General features: G+C 32.8%; 1 protein-coding gene across 1 annotated transcript; it reads right to left on the bottom strand.

The window, feature by feature from the left end:
* Positions 1 to 10,069: 10,069 nt before the first annotated feature.
* On the bottom strand, positions 10,070 to 18,838 carry LOC140447254 (probable cytochrome P450 6a13). The gene is made up of 5 exons (XM_072539807.1): positions 18,388 to 18,838; positions 14,478 to 14,891; positions 13,087 to 13,359; positions 10,723 to 10,971; positions 10,070 to 10,319 (listed from the first exon to the last, which is right to left on the bottom strand). The coding sequence occupies exons 1-5, from the start codon at positions 18,809 to 18,811 to the stop codon at positions 10,159 to 10,161; spliced, it is 1,521 nt and encodes a 506-aa protein (XP_072395908.1). The 5' UTR covers positions 18,812 to 18,838; the 3' UTR covers positions 10,070 to 10,158.
* Between the last annotated feature and the right edge of the window lie 2,144 nt (positions 18,839 to 20,982).

The following is a 20,982-nucleotide window of genomic DNA, read 5'->3' as shown; positions in this document are numbered from 1 at the left end:
TATAACTTTTTTAAGAGTATAATTATTAATCAAAATTTTAAGTAAACTTAAACATCATTCAATTTTACACGAAAAATTTACTTTTGGCAAAACTCGATATTGTATACCGTTTTCGGAATATTTTGATTTTAAAATTATGAAGTAATAATTGATGCTGGTATAAAATAGTTAGTAATTAAACAAAACTCACAAGAAGAAAATTAAATTAATGACTAAGAACATAAAATAAAATTCAATTATAGTAAGTGTTCAAAATGCCCTCCGTTTTCGCGTATACACGAATTCTTTCTTAAAAGCCTTAGGAAAAAACATGAACATTAAAAAACACAATAAGTTATCATAAATACTCAGGACTGTATCAATTATTGTAATTCTTTCTATCTTTACCTGTATTATAGTTTTTAGGTCGCTAATAACCCTTGTGGTTGCAGCGTAAATAAGTAAAATAAGCGAAACACTAGTAAACCATATATCCATAGATACATTGCGTTTGCTTCCTCTAATAGGTTCAACAAACCATGTTACTACGTCCGCTGTGGAGTTACTCTTGACAAAAGGTCCTTCTTCCCACATAAACCTCCATCTTGTCAATATAAAAAACCTTTGCATCAGCCATATTAAAAATTATTTTTAATTTGTATTAAATTTAATTATTTTTAAACTTTGCATCTTTAATTCGATGGTTTTGAGGGAATAAATTGGGAGAAAGGACATTTGCCTCTGAAACCGGGTTTCAGCCACAATTATCACAACTAATTAAAAAAGGTCGCTTATAAGAACGAGTTTATCTATCCGCCCTGGTAGTCAGATCATCAAAAAGAAGATGAAGCAATAGAAATTGAAACATCTGAAGGGAAAAGCACAGTCCAAACCTTTCAGAGGAGTTCCCATTGGTAGAAAAAAAGTTCTTTCATATTTAATTTATTTGATTTCTGTACTCCATTAAAAATAAGTATACGAAGCAAGGTTTCAATTTTAATGACGTCAGTTTTTCGGTAATACGACTACTAGACGGTAGTATGGATTATATTTTAAAAATATAGGACGTCAATAGAGACCACGGCGTGAGAAACCAGGTTTCGAAAACAATAGCTGATCCGCACAGGCAAACACTTGTCAGTAACTGAACAAACTACAGACTGGAAGGTCGGCTCGAGTTAGGAAGCTACTGCGATGGGCAACTCACGCATTCTGTTGATAAAAAAGCCAGAAATTCTGTTGGTAAAAGAGAGCTCAATTTACAACCCGAACCAGAGAAAACAGGAGTTGTGTAATGTGGGACTGGAAAAAATGGATAAAATAGATTCTCCTGTAGCAAGTAGTATCTCTATGCCTTGAACATTTTGATCGGTATTTGCGCAAAGTGCTTACAAAACACCAAATGGCCTAATTTTATTTTTTGTTCCATTTTTCCAATTATACATTACAGACATGTTTCAAACCAATCGTTTTAATTTTTGATTAATAATTCATAAGTTATTTAATGTGTTTCACACAGTATTACCTATATAGACTAGGCGGGATCTGTAGAAATTCAGACCATAATGGACATTTTCCATAGGAAGATATTTTTTTGCTGGAATCCCTTCAGGATGTACCCAATATCGATAATCACGATATGCGCTAGTCGCAAATCCTGTGCTAAATTTTTTATTTAACAAAAACTGAGAACAATTGAAAATTTCTTATTTTTTTGCTCCTATTTTCGTTTATAATTCGGAAAATATTGATCCTAGAGAAAAAATTATAAGAAGTAAAAAGTTTCGCTATTCAATTTTACATAATATTTCGTTAGCTAAAAATTGAAAATTTAATGTTTATTGTTTAAAAATAGCAATAACTGGAAAAAAAGTACAAAAAAATGAAGTTAATCCTTTAAATGTTTTCGACTTTTTAAACTTGACTTACAAGCTCCATATTTCGCCTAAAAAAACTTTTTAATATGTTTAAAACGTGTGCTAAATTTTGTTAAGATCGGCCGGATAGGTTTTGCATAATAATTTTGCAATCCAGCCTACTGGAAAAAAATCGCAAATTTTCAAATTTATAGTAGGCCCCAAATAAGCCTCTTAGATAGTTGCAAATTTTTTACATATAAAGAAAGGCTTAAACTTTCAAACAATTTTGTAAAATTTAAATCGGTTTACTAGGAGAGCCTAGAAATTTTTAAACCGAAAGCCTAAAGTTTTAAACATTTTTTAGGCTTATTAACAAATTGAATAACTTTACGAGCTTTAAACATATCAATTTCAAAATTTATAAGGTTGTGATACAACCTCTGCATTTTTTTATCAAGAAAAAAGCAAAATTGTTAAATTGTTTTCAACAAATAATGATATATCGCAAAAAGCAACCATTTTTAATGAAAAAAGTGCCACTAAGGAAGAAATTAAACGCAGCGGATGTAAAATTATATCGGCATTGTATATGGGCCACTCAAATTGCGATTTTACATTGAATAAAATTCGCTACTTGTGATTTAATAAAGGTTGCAAAAATAAAAGTTTTCAATTGTTCATGCTGCCACCAACACAATCTGCAGCTGAGCAACACTCGCTTCGTGTATATTTCCAAGTACAGCAGTGGCTTGAAAATAACCTGAATGCTACTGAGTGGGGGTGGGAACTAACTCAAAATGGTCTTGAGCCAATACAAACTGAGCAGGTATTACTACCTGACTCACTGATTATTCAGAAATATTAGTTGCAAATGTAAAAAACTTTGTTCAAAAATGGATTCCTTAGATTTTCTAGAGGCACAAGATAAAGCTACAGATGAAGGAGAAGAAACATTAAATTTACAGATCGAGGATGAAGATATTGAAATGGAAAATGAAGATTTTGAGGAAGAAATAAGACCTGAAGATTCTTGTCCTTCCAAAAAAAGAAAGACAAAAAAAATTATTGAAGATTGAGTCAAAATAAAGTTTACTTATGAAAAAAAAAATTTTTTTTCGTTCGCCTTTGTTTTAACAATTTAAATTATTTATTAACAATTTATAAATACATATTTGTTTACTAAAAGTAACAATTTACTTCGACGTATAAATTGCAAGCTCAAAAAAAATGCATGAAGAAAAAATGCAATTACTGGTTTACCATACAATTGTTTATTGTAAATTTCCCAATTTGTAATTAAAAATGGTATTTGAAAATATGATATTTGAAATCCTTGTCGTCCGAGACATTAATTAAAAAAAAAAGAGCAAAATTGGTTAACAAGAAGCCCAGGTAATGCAATTTTTAGCGCGCGCTATGATTTTGAACTCGCCGATTCACATTTCGAGTGAATGTCCCCGACCACCACCTTTCATGCATTCCGAGCTACATGTTACGCGAAAACGGTTTTTAATTGTCTTTTTTATGGATGTTGCCATGAAGCGCATTACGTAAAACTTTTCATATAAACAGTACTTGACAAGGCGAGGGTACTTGTTTAAAAACGAGCCCTCTATCACTTATGGTTACACGGCAAATGTATGCCAACTTTGACCTTCAATATCTCGGCAACCAGTAAGCCGAATGTATCTTTTTTTTTTTAAAGAAGCGTCTTTTAATATTCTTTAAGTGTATAAATTTTGAAATTAATATGTTTAAAGCTCGTAAAGTTATTCAATTTGTTTATAAGCCTAATATACATATAAAAAATGTTTAAAATTTTTAAAAAATTTCTCTCCTAGTGAACCGATTTGAATTTTACAAAAAGCGTTTGAAAGTTTGTGCCTTCCTTTATATGTAAAAAAATTTGCAACTATCTGAGAGGCTTAATTAGGGCCTACTATAAATTTGAAAATTTGCGATTTTTTTTCCAGTAGGCTGGATTTCAAAATTATTATGCAAAACCTATCCGACCGATCTTAACAAAATTTAGCACACGTTTTAAACATATTAAGAAGTTTTTCTAGGCGGAATATGGAGCTTGTAAGTCAAGTTTAAAAAGTCGAAAACATTTAAAGGAATAACTTCATTTTTTTGTACTTTTTTTCCAGTTATTGCTATTTTTTAACAATAAACATTAAATTTTCAATTTCTAGCTAACGAAATATTGTGTAAAATTGAATAACGAAACTTTTTACTTCTTATAATTTTTTCTCTAGGATCAATATTTTCCGAATTATAAAGGAAAATAGGAGCAAAAAAATGGGAAATTTTCAATTGTTTTCAGATTTTGTTAAATAAAAAATTTAGCACAGGGTTTGCGACTGGCGCATATCGTGATTATCGATATTGGGCACATCCTAAAGGGATTCAAGCAAAAAAATAGCTTCCTATGGAAAATGTCCAATCCAAAACAGATCCCGCCTAGACTAATAATAAATACTTTAAAAAGAAATATAGGGTTGTTCTTTTTTCTTCAATTGCAAAACTAAAACATAAACACGATTTGAGAGACCGTGGTCATGACTGGTGTAACTTTTTTCACTTCTAGACTGCATTAAAACTAATAATAATAATAATAACAAATTAAAAATTTAATATTAATTTGATGTTTGTCATTTATTTTATGAACAGATGTCAGATCCTTAAAATTAGAAAACAAATTACTAAGATACTACTTATTGTTATCAAAATTAGTTATTCGTCTACCAGCTGATATACAGATATTCCATCTGTTATCAAATATGAAGATAGTAAACTAATACTTTTTCCAAAAAGCTATTTAATTATTTAACGGTATTGCACCTGTAAAAGTTACTCATACAGATATTTGTACAGGTGTTTATTTTATAAAAATATACATACCTATCTATCGGATTATTTCAATAGTTTGGTTTATTTTGATGAGTAAGATAACGATTATTTTTTTAAATAATTTAAAATTTTGATAGCCTTTCTTCTTTTTTATTGGGTGTTTGTAAGCAACGGGTATTTTGTTCTGTATAGCGCTAATCTAAACGACTTCAACAACACGTTGGTTAATTGTTATAAATATATCTTTCTCGGGAATTTCGTCGCCTTCCCAGCCTGTTGTACATTTGATCTTTTCTTTAGATGAGTTCTGTAATAAAATTCACATTAAGAGTGCAGTGCGATTAAGATAGGAATGTACATTTTCCGGATTGTATGCCATCTGCTTGACAGCAAGCATGTCCAATTTTGGCATATTTCGCCGCTACGCACGCTGGCATTGTTTCAAGGTACCCCTAACCCCTACCATGGTTACGCACGGAGCGAATAGTTAGTAATATTTTGTGTATCGTATTCTATATCTAAGTTACATTGTTTTTTCGTTATTGACGTTTGAAAAGTGGCCATTTTCACATTTTGGACAGTTGTGACATCCAAACGGTTTGACTTAGAGCGAAACAGTTTGCACATTCGTTTTCCAACATTTCATAAACTATAATGAACATAATGTTCCAACTGCCTGACAAAAGATTATACACTTGGAGATCTCCTGCAGACAACAAAGACCGCATAGTTAGAAATCAAATAGACTATATATTAGTCAATAATAAATACAAAAGTTCAATTAAAGCAGTAAAAGCATACCCCGGAGCAGACGTCAACTCAGACCATAACCCGATGATTGCTAGAATGCACGTGAAACTCAAAAAGATTTTAATATCTAAAAATAAACCAATGTTTGATTATACAAAATTAAGAAAAAGAGAAATACATCAAAAAGTAATTCAACAAGTCAACTCAAACCGAACAGAAGTAGGAGAAGAAATGTTAACATCAGAAGACGTCAATGAAAAGTGGAGCAATATTCAGAAGGCATTATTAAAGGCGTAAGAAGACAATTTAAAGCCTGAAAAGACAAATAAAAAACAGAAGTGGATGACTTCAGAAATTCTAGCATTAATAGAAGAGAGGAGAGAAGCCAAAGGGAGAAATGAGCCAAAATATCAAGAACTACAAAGTAGAATTAAAGTAGAGATAAAAAAGGCCAAGGAAAAGTGGTTAACAGATTAATGCATAGAAATAAAAGAGTATGACAAAAAATACGACCGCTTTAATATGCATAAAAAAATAAAAGAACTAACAAATACCAAAAAGCGAGCACACTATGGGATACTTAAAGATGATAATGGTAAACTCATTGCAGACATCAAAGATAAACTAAGATTTTGGCAAGAATACATAATGAACCTATTCGACAATGATAGAATAATACAAGAAAAACCACAGGAACAAACAAGACCGAAAATAATAATATGCGAATTAGAACAGGCAATTGATTGGCTATCATCACAGCTATCCATACCTTATTAGCGGCTGCTCTAAAAAGATCTACTGAGCTGCAAGTATATCACTCTCTTAGGTTTCTCAGCCAGGAAATTCTTCGTCTTCCTATGGATCTTTTACCCTTGATTTTACGTTGCATTATGAGCCTTAATATCTCATATTTCGCACCTCTGGTAATGTGGCCTAAATATTTCAGCTTTCTTGTTTTGATGTGCTTTATGACCTCACAATCCTTTTGTAGCCTTCTTAACACTTCTGCATTTGTAACTCGTTGGGTCCATGGTATTTTCAGAATCCTTCTCTAGCACCACAACTAAAATGATTCCAACTTCTTTATGTTATCTACTTTTAGTGTCCAGCTTTCCATTCCATACAACAAAGTCGAGAACACGTAGCATCTTAAGGCTCTTATCCTCAGATCCAGAGGAAGGTCTCAATTGACAAACATTGTTTTTATTTTTATAAATGCTTGTCTTGCAATTTCAATGCATGTCTTTATTTCTCTACCTTGGTCATTGTTTTCATTTACCCAGGTTCCCAGATATTTGTAGCTATTTACTCTTTCTACTTGTTTTCCCTCGATATCTAACCTTCCTACTGTATGTTGCTTAGAAATAATCATGAACTTAATTGTCTTAACGTTCATTTGTAGTCTATATTTGATACTGACTTGATGTAATCTATTTACTAAGCGTTGCAATGCTTCTAGACTGTCTTCAAAAACAGCGGTGTCGTCTGCGAATCTTATGTTGTTTAAGATTTTTCCGTTTATTGATATGCCCTGTTGTTCCTGTGATATTGCCTCCTTAAAAATAGCTTCGCTGTACAGATTGAATAACAATGGGGACAGCACGCAACCCTGTCTAACACCTCTTTTGATTTCTATTGTTTCTGTTTCGACATTTTCGATTCTAACCTTTGCTTTTTGATTCCAGTACAGATTGACAATAACCCGTATATCTCGACTATCCACATTCTTTTCTTTCAACAGTTTTACGAGTTTTTAATGTTGTACTCTATCAAAAGCCTTTTGATAATCTATAAAGCAGACATAGACATCCTGGTTCATATCTAGTCGTCTTTGCGCGAGAACGTTAAAAGCGAACAGAGCCTCTCTCGTTCCTAGTCCTCCTCTGAATCCAAACTGGGTGTCATCTATATCTTCTTTGGTATTTGTTAGTTCTTTTATTTTTTTTTATGCATATAAAAGCTGTCGTATTTTCTGTCATATTCTTCTATTCCTATGCAATGATCTGTTAACCACTTTTCCTTGGCCTTTTTTATCTCTATTTTAATTCTACTTTGTAGTTCTTGATATTTTGGTTCATTTCTTCCTTTGGCTTTTCTCTTCTCTTCCATTAATGCTAGAATTTCTGAAGTCATCCACTTCTGTTTTTATTTGTCTTTTCAGGCTTTAAATTTTCTTCAGCAGCCTTTAGTAATGCCTCCTGAATATTGCTCCACTTTTCATTGACATCTTCTGACGTTAAGATTTCTTCTACCACTTCTGTTAGATTTGAGTTGACTTGTTGGATCACTTTTTTATGTATTTATCTTTTTCTTAATTTTGTGTAATCAAACGTTGGTTTATTTTTAGGTCTTTAGGTTTTTATGTCTGCTTTATAGATTATTAAAAGGCTTTTTATAGAGTATGACATTAGAAACTCGTAAAACTGTTAAAAGAAAAGAATGTGGATAGTCGAGATATACGAGTTATTGTCAGACCACGTGAGAGAGATGGCAGCCTCGCCAAGGCAGGGGAATGAAAGTTTTTGGTGGTTCGTATAGGTGTGGTTTCCTCAATGAATGTGTCGGAGAAAGAATGGGAATCGTTTGATAGCAGGGCATCAGGAGAGATGTTTGCTTTAACCGGCCCTTCCATCCTGATGTCTGGTGTGACAAAGGAGAGGTTTTTAGTTGGACGCCGACCGTCTCGGAGTGGTGACTGGACGAAGTGTCAAAGGTCTAAATCCCTCGGGCATCTTGTCCTGGCTCAACTTTGTTAGGGTATTAGGAACCCAACACTACCTGTGTGAGTCACAGGTGTCTGTATGCAGATTTTCTTTCTTCTCTTTAAAGATGTAAAAAAAAGGCCACAGTGGTAGAAGATTGGTAAATATGCGCAAGCAGTGAAGCATGGAGTAAGAACAGAGCCTCAAGTTGGCTTCCAAGATCATGTGTTAAGAACGTGCTTGTAGAACTCCATGATAGCTGCTCCGGGGCATTTTGGGATCACTAAGACTCTGTTCAAAGTCCATGAGAGGTATTGGGTTAATGGTCGGTAAAATGTGAAAGAATAATGCAAACGATGTGGCCTGTGTGCATCTAAGCGGGGGCACAAAACGAGATTTGGAAAAACCTCTAACAATATATTAGCAGAAAAATATATGACAAACTTGCACCAATTAGAAAAATATTGGACGCATTTGTTAATAACTGTAAAAATTCCTATAATCTTGGTAAATTTGTTACAATAGACGAAAAACTAGAGGGATTCAGAGGACGTTGTAGTTTCATCCAGTATTTACCAAATAAACCAGCAAAATACGGTATCAAGCTGTTCATTTTGGGCGATGCACAAACTTACTTTGTTGGAAATTTAGAGATTTATTGTGGACGGCAACCTGAGGGGCCTTATGCTGTATCAAACTCTCCCAGTGATATTGTAGATAGGCTTATTGATTATATAAAAGGTTCAAATCGCAATTTGACAACCGATAATTGGTATACCAGTTATCCTTTAGCTATTTCCCTTTTGGAAAATAAAATAACTACAATTGGCACTTTGAGAAAAAACAAAAGGGAAATACCTATTGAATTTTCACCCCAAAAACAAAAAGAAGTGGGAACGTCACCCTTTGGATTTCAGAAAAATGTCACTTTGGTTTCATTTGTTCAAAAAAAAAGTAAGTCGGTCATACTTTTATCCACGATGCATGACACTGCCACCGTAGACGTCGAAACTAAAAAACCAGAAATTATTCTAGATTATAATGCCACAAAAGGCGGTGTGGATACTATTGACCAAATGTGTGCATCATATTCTGTAAAAAGAATAACCAGAAGATGGCCACTAATTATATTTTTTTCTCTAATGGATATGGCGGGTATCAACGCGCAGGTGTTGTTTTGTGCCAATAAAACAAATCCCAAAATATGTCGCCGAATTTTTCTAAAGAATTTAAGCTTGAGTTTAATGAAAGTACATCTTTCAGAAAGAGCGATAATGCGATATCTTCCTCAGGATATTCAAGGTTTTCTAATGAAATATAAATCATGTGAAGAACCTACTAGAACAGAAGTGCAAAGCTCTAAAAAACGTGGACGTTGTGCAATATGTCCAGGCTCAAAAAATTCCAGCACAACAGTTAGATGTGGGCTATGTAGAATATTAGAAACCACAATTACCTGCGTAAAATGTAAGAACAATGAACGGCAGCAATCAGAAGAAATCGAGTGAAGTAACCCGTAGGTACATGTTTTATGTTTATTATTTTATGTAACAATAAACTATTTCTGTAAATCGTGGTTGTCATTTTGTTAAAACGCACTAAATTTGGTAAAATCAACTAAAATGTGTTTTGTGTACAAAATACACAGCGCGCCCGGTTATGAAACGGTAGTCGGCGCGCCTGCTGTAGGGTTAATCAGTTGGAGGTACCTTTCTTGTCAAATTGATCTAAATCTTGTCTACAATACATAGGTTTTTAAATTAAAACATTATATAAATATTAAATAGGTAAATATAATTTTTATATTCACTAATATTTATTTGAAGCATGCGGTAAATTCTTACTACTTGTATTGATATGTGTCCATACACACTGTTGAAGATGTATTTCGTTGAGTTGTTTGGTTCATATAAGGTTACACTAATATTTTGTTTAACAATAATTTAATAAGTTATTTATTATTACAACACATATTCGAACAATACAAACATAAAATATCTAAGACTAATAAGTGATTACAATTTTTCCAAATTTAGCCATAATCCTCCTTGAACACCAGTAATGAAGTAAGGCACAAGTTTGATTGGAGTTGCTGTTTTTTCATTTATTGTTATACGATAATTCTTCAAAAGTGTTATTAAAGCACACTTAGATTGTACTTTACCAAATCTCATACCTACAAATAAAAAAAATCATTAGTTAGCATCGGAAGCCACCAAAAACCTTTTTTTTTTAATATATTTATTACGGTGCACAGACAATCGAATTTCAAAAAGATTTTCAACTTGAAAAATATGAAATAATTTAAATATATCCGTAAGAACAAGGAACAAAAAGTTCCAGTCGCAGTTTGTCAAAATACCTTCAAACTTCTTTAAGTTGTATTGAAAAAAGATATTAAGGAATGCTAGTAAAATAAATAATTTTGTTTTTTTAATAAAACATTATTCAGCAACATTATGTTCGCAGTTTACTTATTTTTTTGATAAAAATAAAACTAAAATAACGAATCGATGAAAATCAACTGTCACAGCACCATGTTCTAATAACTAATGTTCAAATGGGCAACACCGCCTTACCTATACATAACCTAGGACCTTCTCCAAATGATAGGAATGCGAAGTTAGATCTACCGACGGAATTTTCTTTACTAAATCGATCAGGATCGAATTTTAGAGGATCTGGATATATTTCTGGATCGTGTTGAACGGCCTGTACTGGTATTTGTACAGCTGTACCTTTTTTAATCGTGAAATTAGAATCTACTTCGTAGGTTCGTGTACAAATTCTTGGAAGTATTGGTATCGGTGGGTATTTTCTTAGAGTTTCTAAAAAAAGAATACAAATTAATTTAAAAACTGTTTTGCTGATTGATTATTTAATGAACTTAATTTGGAATCTTATGTGTTAAATTTGTTGAATCTTCTACTAAAATTAACAAAAACGGTGCAAAGATAAAAAAATTTGATATAATTTAATTTAAAATGGGCCTTCAAGCCGCGGCATGGCTCGCCCCCTACTCTCTCCCTCTAACGCTATTTTAAGATTCTACGTCAATGGAGGCTATGATTAATTCGTTTATGTGAAATAATTACATGCTGAAACTCAAATTTTAAGACGTTTATGTAAAACTATTCAAATCGATATGATGTGAGATCTATGTAAAACGGGCTGCCTACCTTGATATATAATGTATCTTATGTAAATTTAGTTTTTAAGCTGTTTAAAATTACAGGCCGTTTTTGCTCAACAAGTAAACACTGAGAATAGTTTACAAAAAGGATGGAAAGCGACTTCTACGATACACAAAAACAAATATGGAGATTTATAAGAAACCAACGGAAAGAAATGGCAGAATTGAAGGAATACAATAACATACCAGCAAACAAATGGGACATATAGCTGACGGAACTGTTTAAAGGAAAGGAAAATAATAATTAACACAATAACGTTCCTGAATTAAGACACGAAAAAAAAATCAGTTTTCAGGAAGTAGAAATAGAAAAATAGAATATATATAGAAAAATACATAGAAAATTCACTCAAAAATAGAAAATCACCAGGACCAGGCGGAATAACCAACGAGCTTCTAAAACACGGCGGAGAAAGTATAACCCTAAGAATGACAAAACTTATACAAAAACTAATAATATTGCACTGCAAGATACCAGACGCATGGAGAAACAGCATAATGATACCAAACAAATACAGTTTATTACATTTACTCCACCTCCTTATTGTCACCTTCGGGACCACTACCCCATAAGGCTTGTCTGAAAGCTACAGTCGGCAGCCCCGACATCAGAATCGGGTGCGAAAGACCAATAAACATACCCATCTTAAATTTCATTTTATTACTGAAACTTTGGTAGAAACTAATTTTAGAGCTAAGAAACATTCTGCATAAAATAATTTCCATTATAAAGTCACTGTATACTGAGGCGAAATGCAGCGTGACACACAATGGAATCAACAGCGACAAATTTGACATACTTATTGGAGTCAGCCAAGGATGCGTGCTTTCTCCGTTTCTTTTTAATATAGCAGTAGACTATGTTCTCTCCAAACTAGACTCCGACACAAGAAGTATACAATGGACGTTAACCACACGCCTAAGCGATCTGGAATACCTGCCTGTTAGACCAAAGGTTTCAAGATATGGCTGATCAATTAGAAACACTTTCCACTGAAGCCAATAAAGTAGGTTTGAAAATCAATATTAGTAAAATCAAATCCATGGAAGTAAATGCAAGAAACAACACGCTATTTACTATTAACAACATGCAGATTGAAAATGTGGAAAACTTTATGTATCTTGGAAGTGTCATAATGGAAAACGGAGGTACAGAGGACGACGCATACAGCATGCTCAACCCTGTTTGGAGATCTGGCGAGTTACTACAAGGACAAAGATCTGCATATTCCAATCAAATGTCATGTCTGTTCTACTCTACGGATGTGAAACCTGGAAATTGACAAACCTGAAAACCTGGAAAGTGACAAAAACCCTTACAGATAAACTGCAGGTCTTTATTAATAAATGTCTACGACGAATTGTTCGTATTTTCTGGCCTCACATCATCAGAGATGAAGATCTACTACACCTGACCGAACAAAAAAAGGTAAAACATTAAATAAAGTCCAGAAAGTGGGGTTGGATTGGTCACACACTCAGAAAAAATAATTCCAGTAATACAGAGATTGCCCTAGAGTGGAATTTCCAAGGAAGAAGAAAAAGAAGTCGCCCATTACAAACTTGGAGAAGATCCATCATGGACGAGATAAGAGGTCAAGGAGAGTCTTGGAATAAGGTGAACGCCTTAGCGCACAATAGAACCCGATGGCGCGTTACTGAAGCTCTATGCTCCACTTAGGAGTTCAAGAATCTTATATATATATATATATATATATATATATATATATATATATATACATTTACTCACCCAAAATAACTTGTTCCAAATACGCCATCTCATTTAGACCTTCATAAGTCATTTCACCGTTGTGCTTTTCTAAAACTTCCAAAATTTCAGCTCTTAATCTATCTTGAATATCTTGGTTTTGGGCCAATTCTACCAAGGCAAAGGTCGTTGTGGTAGAGGAAGTTTCGAATCCAGCAAGGAAAAAGGCCATGGAGTGAGCGGTTACTTCTTCAAGAGTGAGGAAAGGTGTGCCATGAGTGGATTTTTTCATTACTTCGTCATCTGTTATAGTTCCTAAAAAAAAAGCGAAACCATTAAGTCAAAAGCCTTAATTCAGATTTACGATATAGCGTATATGCGAGTATAACAGATAATTTAGAACGTTCTTAGTAAAAGATTTGCTTATTTGCAGTTAATAGTGTATTGTAGATGCAAACGCCGAGCTTTAATTTAATGGAATCCAAGTTTTAAAAACTCACAAAAGTAATACTTTAATAATAAAACAACTACATAGATCCAGACAAAGAAATAAAACGAAGAATAGCAATGACCAAAACTACTGCTATGAAAATGAAGACATTTATGTGCAATAATTGTCTTACTTTAGAACTAAGACCAAAAATGGTTACGTGCTATATTTGGTCTGTACTTTTGTATGGAGTAGAAGTGTGGGCACTAAAAGTATCAATTATTAACAGAATTGAAGCATTGAAAATGTGAATTCATAGACGGATGCTAAAGATACATTGGACAGTAAGAAAAAGAAATAACGAGGGTCAACAAATGTAGATAGTTGATAAAGACTATTAAGCACCAGAAAATATGTTATTTGGTAAAAGTGATATATAATACTACAACTGATCCTTAAAGGCAAAATATGAGGCTTTAGATGTGTAGGAAAAAAACACGTTTCTTGGTTAAAAAACATTCGTGAATGGACTCCTAGATATCAAATAAAGGACAATTGTTCCATGTGGCAGAAAATCGAGAAGCTTTTACAATGCTGATCATCAACTTTAGATAATTCTGGTATGGCACTTGAAGAACAAAAATGTATTGTATTTGAAATTTGTCGGGGTCGTCATATGATTCTTGTAAATCCTTGTACAAAATTGAGACAAAAGGGTATCAATTTTTATAATTTTTCTGCTTCAATAATCCTGTACAAACATCGTTTTTAATCTTCTTCCTTAAAAAATGTGTGCTGGTGGGCATTTCCAAATCGAGTATAATTACCCTCACACCCTACAGAGCGAACGTTTTGGCACTACGTTATGGACGAAGGTCAAATAATTTTTTGTGACATTTCTCGTATTTTAGTCTGCTAGTAAATAAATTGTGTATAATAAATAATATTAAGATATTTGGTAGTCGTTTTTAATAATAACAAAATATAATTTTTTTATATTTACCTGTATTTTTAAGCTCTATTAACATCTGCAAAAAGTCCTTTCTGTAAACACCATTCTTTTCCCTGTACTCAATTGTACTCCTCACAAGATCCGAGAAAAACCTCTCGACATCGTCGTCAAACTGTTTATAACGAAGAAGTTTCAACACTTTATTTGAGCAGAACATTCGCATCATTGCCTTATATTTACTACTAATTCCGAATGCCTTTTGGGATTGAACTCTAAACTCATTGTCTGGCTCGATCATACATTTACAGTCAATACCAAAGGCTACCGATCCAATAATGTCAGTGGTAAATCTAGCAAGTAGCTCCTTGATGAAGATTGGTTCTTTCTTAGCTGCTTCTTGTGCTAATAATTTTTCAAAGCCTTGTGATTGGGTGGCAAGGATGTGAAACATCATTCTCATTTTACCTAGAAATTTAAAATTATATATTATGAAATTATTAAAATATTTATATTAACAGAAGTAGCAATTTTTTCTTACAATTTGATATATTATCAAATATATGGTACGTTAGGGCCCGTTGAATATTATCCTCTAAAATAAGTACTAAAAGTACTCGATTTACGAAATTACCACTAGCTTTAAACTCCTATATAATAGATTGTCTGTTTCTATTTCCAGAATAGTTTGAATTCTTAAAAAATTATTTCGTTCCTTATACGGCATTATCCAGAGTTGGGTTTATCAATTTTGTGTCGCTTATTTTTAAAATATCGTTCTTTAATTGGCTGATATCATTTTCGATATTTTCCGAGGTTTTGGATTCATATATAATAAAACAAAAAGCAAAAATCCGAAGATTTCTAAATCTGTGCCTTTTACAATTTTCAAATCAAACAGAGAATGAATGGATTGACATGGGGAATCTGGGGAATCTAAAATTGCATTTTACCACATATCAATTCATATTGTAGCATTTCTATTTTCCTTTCGTATGTATTTAAACACCTAAAAATATTTTTAAACTTTTTGCATCGTTGGGATTGATAATATAAACATTTCTGGTCTGTATATTATAATTTTAATTGTTTTTTTTTTATGTTGATTTCGCTTAATATTGCGCGTCAAATAAATATCCACTTAGGTTAGTGGGGAAATGCGGGGAAATTATAATGTCACTCTGCAATAGTAATTTTTTTTTAAAAAGTGGTGTTTTTTTATACTTTTATACTTTAATTTCTTTTTATATGCTACACGATATCATAACTCACAGACAATTTTTGCAATTCTTAGTTCATATAATACGGTAACGATTTGACCTTGATACACTATTTAAATTAATTGAAATTAATAACTAATAAATAAACAACTCAAACAAATGAGAGGACACTTAAACAGGTATAGATAACATTGTTTTTAGTTACTTATACTAAATAAATTAAACCAATATCCTTGGATTTTTTTTCTGGCGCCGCAAATATCTAGTTAAACAAAAAAAATTGTTTAGAAATAAAATTGTTTAGAAAAAGAAAATACTGCAGACGATCTACAAACAACCAGTCTGGGACCAGCAACTTATTAAATTTACAAGTACTATATACCTCAACTTTTCATGGGACATTTTCTTAAGTAGGAATATTATATTTTGTCTACACATATTGGTTAACATTATTGGTTAAAAACCAAAAAAAAAGTTTTGAAAAAATTAACTTTCAGCGCTAGCTACTATATTTTGGTATATTTTTTAAGAAAATTATAATAAAATCCGTAAACTAATTTTCGAAACCAGATCTTAACTGTCTTTTTCCTAAAATTATAATAATTAACGGACATAGTCTTGTTTGAGAAGGAATATTGATGTGAACAGTTATAATTTTGGATGATTATCAAGTACCAGCTTTAATTTGTTTAGGAGTAAAAGGCAAGAAACAGAAAATTGTTGTTGGCAAAAGTCTATAAAATTAATTCAACGATTATAACAATTCTTGTTATTAATAGTAACAAAGCAAGTTAGTAATTTAACAGCTGACCAAACCGCAGATTATTCGTTATGGAAGGCAACAAAAAGAATAAAGAGACCAATTATTCATTCTCCTCCTATCAAGATGGAAAACGCAACTGAACTAAAAGTATCGAACAGAAAGCAAAACGATTTGCAGATCATTTGGAAAGGACGTTTAAACCCAACGACAATGATGGTGAAGAACTGAGATGACAGAACCATTCCAAACCGAAGAAAAAATAACGTTGACATCATTTAGAGAAGTATCAAAAGAGATAAAAGATAATATAAACCCTAAGAAAGTTCCAGGATATGATCTCATAAAAGGAAACTCATATAGTTAAGCATAAACACCTAATAAATGCTGCTTTTAGGTTGAGATATGTTCCCAGACTCTGAAAAGTAGCAGAAGCCATTAAGATGGCCAAACCAGGTAAACCTCCTAATGAAGTGACATCCTATCGACCAATATCACTCCTTCCGGTGATGTCAAAACTGTTTGAAAAACTTATATTGAAAAGATTAAACCCAAAAATAGAAAGAAAAAATCTTATACCAAATCATTAATTTAGTTTCAGAAATAAACATTCCACTATAGATCAAGTTTACAGAATAACGAATATAATAGAAAAAAACATTAGAAGAAAAGAAAATCGGATCTACAATCTTCTTGGACGTAGCACAGGCGGCTTAATAAATTCTGGCATAAGGGTTTAAACGATAAACTAATAACGTTCCTGCCTAAACAGTATTTAGCAATCTTAGAATCATCCATTACGAATAGATATTTCAGAGTAAAACAAGAAAAAGTGTACACAGATTTAAGGAAGATCAAAGCTGCTGATACAGCCATACTTAGTGAAGACGCGACTGATAAGTTGCAACGATCAGTAAATACAGTACATACCTGGACCAGAAAATGGCGAATAAAATTAAAAACAGTTGGAATAAATGATATCCAAGTTTCTTATGAAACATCAGCAAAATATTTGGGCATCACCCTAGACGCGAGACTGGGCTGGAAACTCCAGGTCAAAAATAAAAGAAGGTAAATTGATATTCTTGATATTAGATATAAGAAATTGTATTGGCTGATTGGAAAAAATTCAACATTATCCATTCATAATAAATTATCCATTTACAAGCAAGTACTGAGGTCAGTATGGGTGTATGGGTGCCAACTGTGGGGCTTTACCAAAGCTAGTAATCTACATATTATCCAGAGATTTCAAAACTAAGTACTGAGGAACATTGTTGATGCTCCTTGGTATATCCATAACAGCAACCTCCATTAGAATCTGGGTATGAAATCTGTGACCGAAGTAATCAAGAAAATAGGAGCAAGTCACAAGCAGAGGCTGCATAATCATGTGTGTCTAGGCAATCCAGCTTCTCAACTACTTAGATATTTTAATATTTCATCCAATATTAACGAATTAAGGATCAGTCTAGATTATCATATATTTTTTTCAAAAAATTATTTTTGAGTGAATATTTTTACGGCCAACCTATTAAAATTTTACCTAATTGTTGTTGCGATTAACTTTTGGCTCAAATAATCACGAATAACACATTAAAGCAAAATACAAGATGTTCCAATAAGAAAACTCTAAAAATAGTCATTCAAAGTCTCGACCAATTATGTATACTACAATAAAATATTTAGCTATGGTAATAATGTAAAAATATATTAAAAAAAGTTTGTTCCACTCTGTCAATGTAGATGGCCCTGTATATTTGAAAATATTTTTAAAGTTTGGTCCTATCTATGCTTCAACTTTTATTCAAATTGTTTTTTTTTTCGTATCTCTTACGACAAATGAGTAATTGGAATTTCTCGTACTAATGACATACCCTGTATAAATCGTCATTTATAAGGTTGTAAACTGATCAGTTACATAGAGCGTCATAAGTAAAAATAAAAATAATTCTATATAAGAAACCAGTGTATAAATAATTACCTGAGGTAAAAGTAGGAGTCAGCTTGGCTCTGTGATTCCTCCATTTTTCTCCTTCTAACATAAACAAGCCTCCACTAATAGGATCAACCTTTATATTAGTGTACAAACCATGGTCAGTAAAATGCCCGAAGTCCTTTGACATTACATTCTTTATTAATTCCAAATCAACAGGTATCCATGTAGGTTGTAGCAGCTGGTAGAGTCCTCCATATTTCAATCCTTTCTTTTTTATATCTGAGTAAAATTTCTTGTAAAAATCAAAGTTTGTTATTTTACCCTGTCGTACATCTTGAAAACTGCCGACTGGAAAAACTGGTTCTACGGTATATACGCCTTTTCTGTCCCAGTACCCATACACCCATTTTATGTAGAGATAAGTAACAATGGGTATGGCAAGCAAAAAGTAAACAAAATATAATAACATCGTGATATGATTATTAACTTACTTTAATTTTTAGTCAAAATAATATATTATATATACTAAATAATACTTTTGATATCATCTTATCATACACTTAAACAAATTTCCGAATTGTTTCGAGATAACGACAATTTAAAGTCCGGTTTAGCAAATAATACCTGCACCTGATATGTAAACGACCGGAAATAAAAATAGGTAAAACGACGGGAATGAGTTCTACACTCATGGACAAAAATATCGAATATTTTGGAATTTTCAAATTTTTGTTTTTTCAAAATAAATTCTGGTCAAGCAAGTCGTTTATTGTAAAATAGAGTTTATTTTAACAATGTTTAATGAACAATTTTAAGTTTTTATGCGGAGAAAATTGTGGAAAAAATAAATGTTTAATATTAGGTAAATAAGATTATTTTACTCTAAACTTAAATGATAATTTAAATTGCTTAAACAACTGGTTTAAACTTAAAGAAGTGCATGAGCAGTAACGAGTATTCCCCCTCTAGCTCTTATTACTGCTGGTATCTTTCTCAGCATGCTTGCAAGTAAATTTTGGACATATCCTTGGGAAATTGCATTCCATTCATCCTGTGCAGCAAGCCGAAGCTGCTCTATCGTATTTGGAACGGGATTTCTTTGTCGTATGCTGCCGTGATGTGCTCTATTAGATTTAAATCCGGGCTAAACGGTGGCCAATCAAATCATCGAATTTGGGCCTCATCAAGATAATTATTCACTATGACAGCGGCATGTGGTCGAGCATTATCGTGCATTAGCGTGAATCTTTCATATCTAATGTAACCAACATATGACAAAACATGATCTTGCAGGATGTTTCAAACGTAAGAATCACCAGTCATCCGTCCAATCACTTCCACAAGTGCGGTACGTACCTCCCAACTAATACCTCCCCAAAGAATTATGACATCAACTCCAAAACTAACGGTCTGGGCGAGACTGTAGCTGGCGAATAGTTCTCCAACTCTTCTGTAGACGTAGTTTTGACCATCTGGCTTCAATAATAGGATTCTGGTCTCATCAGTTACAAGAACGTTGTTCCAGTTGTCGATATTCCAATAAATATGCGTTCTTGCAAATTCCAAACGACGAACTTTATGATTTGGAGAAGATGTGGAACTTTGGCGGAACGTCTGGGCTTTAAGTTTTCTTCTTTTGATCTTCGTCTTGTGAACTCACATTAACTTGTCTAACATATAATAGCTCATTTCTTAGGTGCATCGATGTCAATGAACGATTTCTAGACGTCTAGAATTAAGAACCAAAAAACGGTCATCAATTGCGATTGTTCACCTTGGGCGTCCTTGACCAGGCCTTCGTACAAAATTTCCTGTTTCGCGGTACCTTTTTAAAGTATTCGAAACTATAGATTCAGTTCTGTTGAGACGTCGTGCGATACCTTTTTGTGCATATCCTTCTTCGTACAAAATTACAATATGTGCTACTTGGACTTCATCGCAGTGTCGAATTGGGATACTTGTTTTAAACTTATACTATGTAAATCAAAATAATATTTAATTAAACTTAATAATATCAACTAAAAATAACCGAATTAGTATGCTTTTTCCTTTACGTAAAGAAAGATTTTTATGATAAAATGTAGGAATGACACTAACTACTGAATAAACGTCAAAATAAACATCAAATTATTTTAAACTAGTTGAGTACATTAGCCTACTATATGAGTATTATCAGTCTCTTCTTCTTTGTCAACCATTTTCCATCCACTCCTGAATGTAGGTCTCTCCAATTGCTTCCATCTTTCTCTATCTTGCGCCAATCTAATCCACTGTTTGCCTGCCACTGTTCTTATGTCATCTACCCATCTTTTTTGAGGTCTTCCCGTGCTTCTTGTTGTCGTCCTTGGTCTCCATTCTAGAATTCTCCGTGTCCACCTGTTGTCATTATATCGGGCTACGTGACCTGCCCAGCGCCATTTCATTTTTGCAATTTCTTCCACAATATCCCTAATCTTCGTTCTACGTCTTATCTCGGTGTTTCTAATCTTGTCTCTTAGTGATATTCCAAGCATGATTCGTTCCATTGCTCTTTGCGTTGTTTCTAATTTTTTAGCAGATTTTTTGGTAAGGGCTACTGTCTCCAAGCCGTAAGTACAAACTGGTAGTATGCATGTGTTATACACCTTTTTCTTTAAGTTT

The sequence above is a fragment of the Diabrotica undecimpunctata genome, chromosome 8 (genome assembly GCF_040954645.1).
Source record: "Diabrotica undecimpunctata isolate CICGRU chromosome 8, icDiaUnde3, whole genome shotgun sequence".
NCBI classification, from domain to species: Eukaryota; Metazoa; Arthropoda; class Insecta; order Coleoptera; family Chrysomelidae; genus Diabrotica; species Diabrotica undecimpunctata.
The sequence above is the reverse complement of the archived record's forward strand: the minus strand, read 5'-3'. Positions and strand labels throughout refer to the sequence as shown.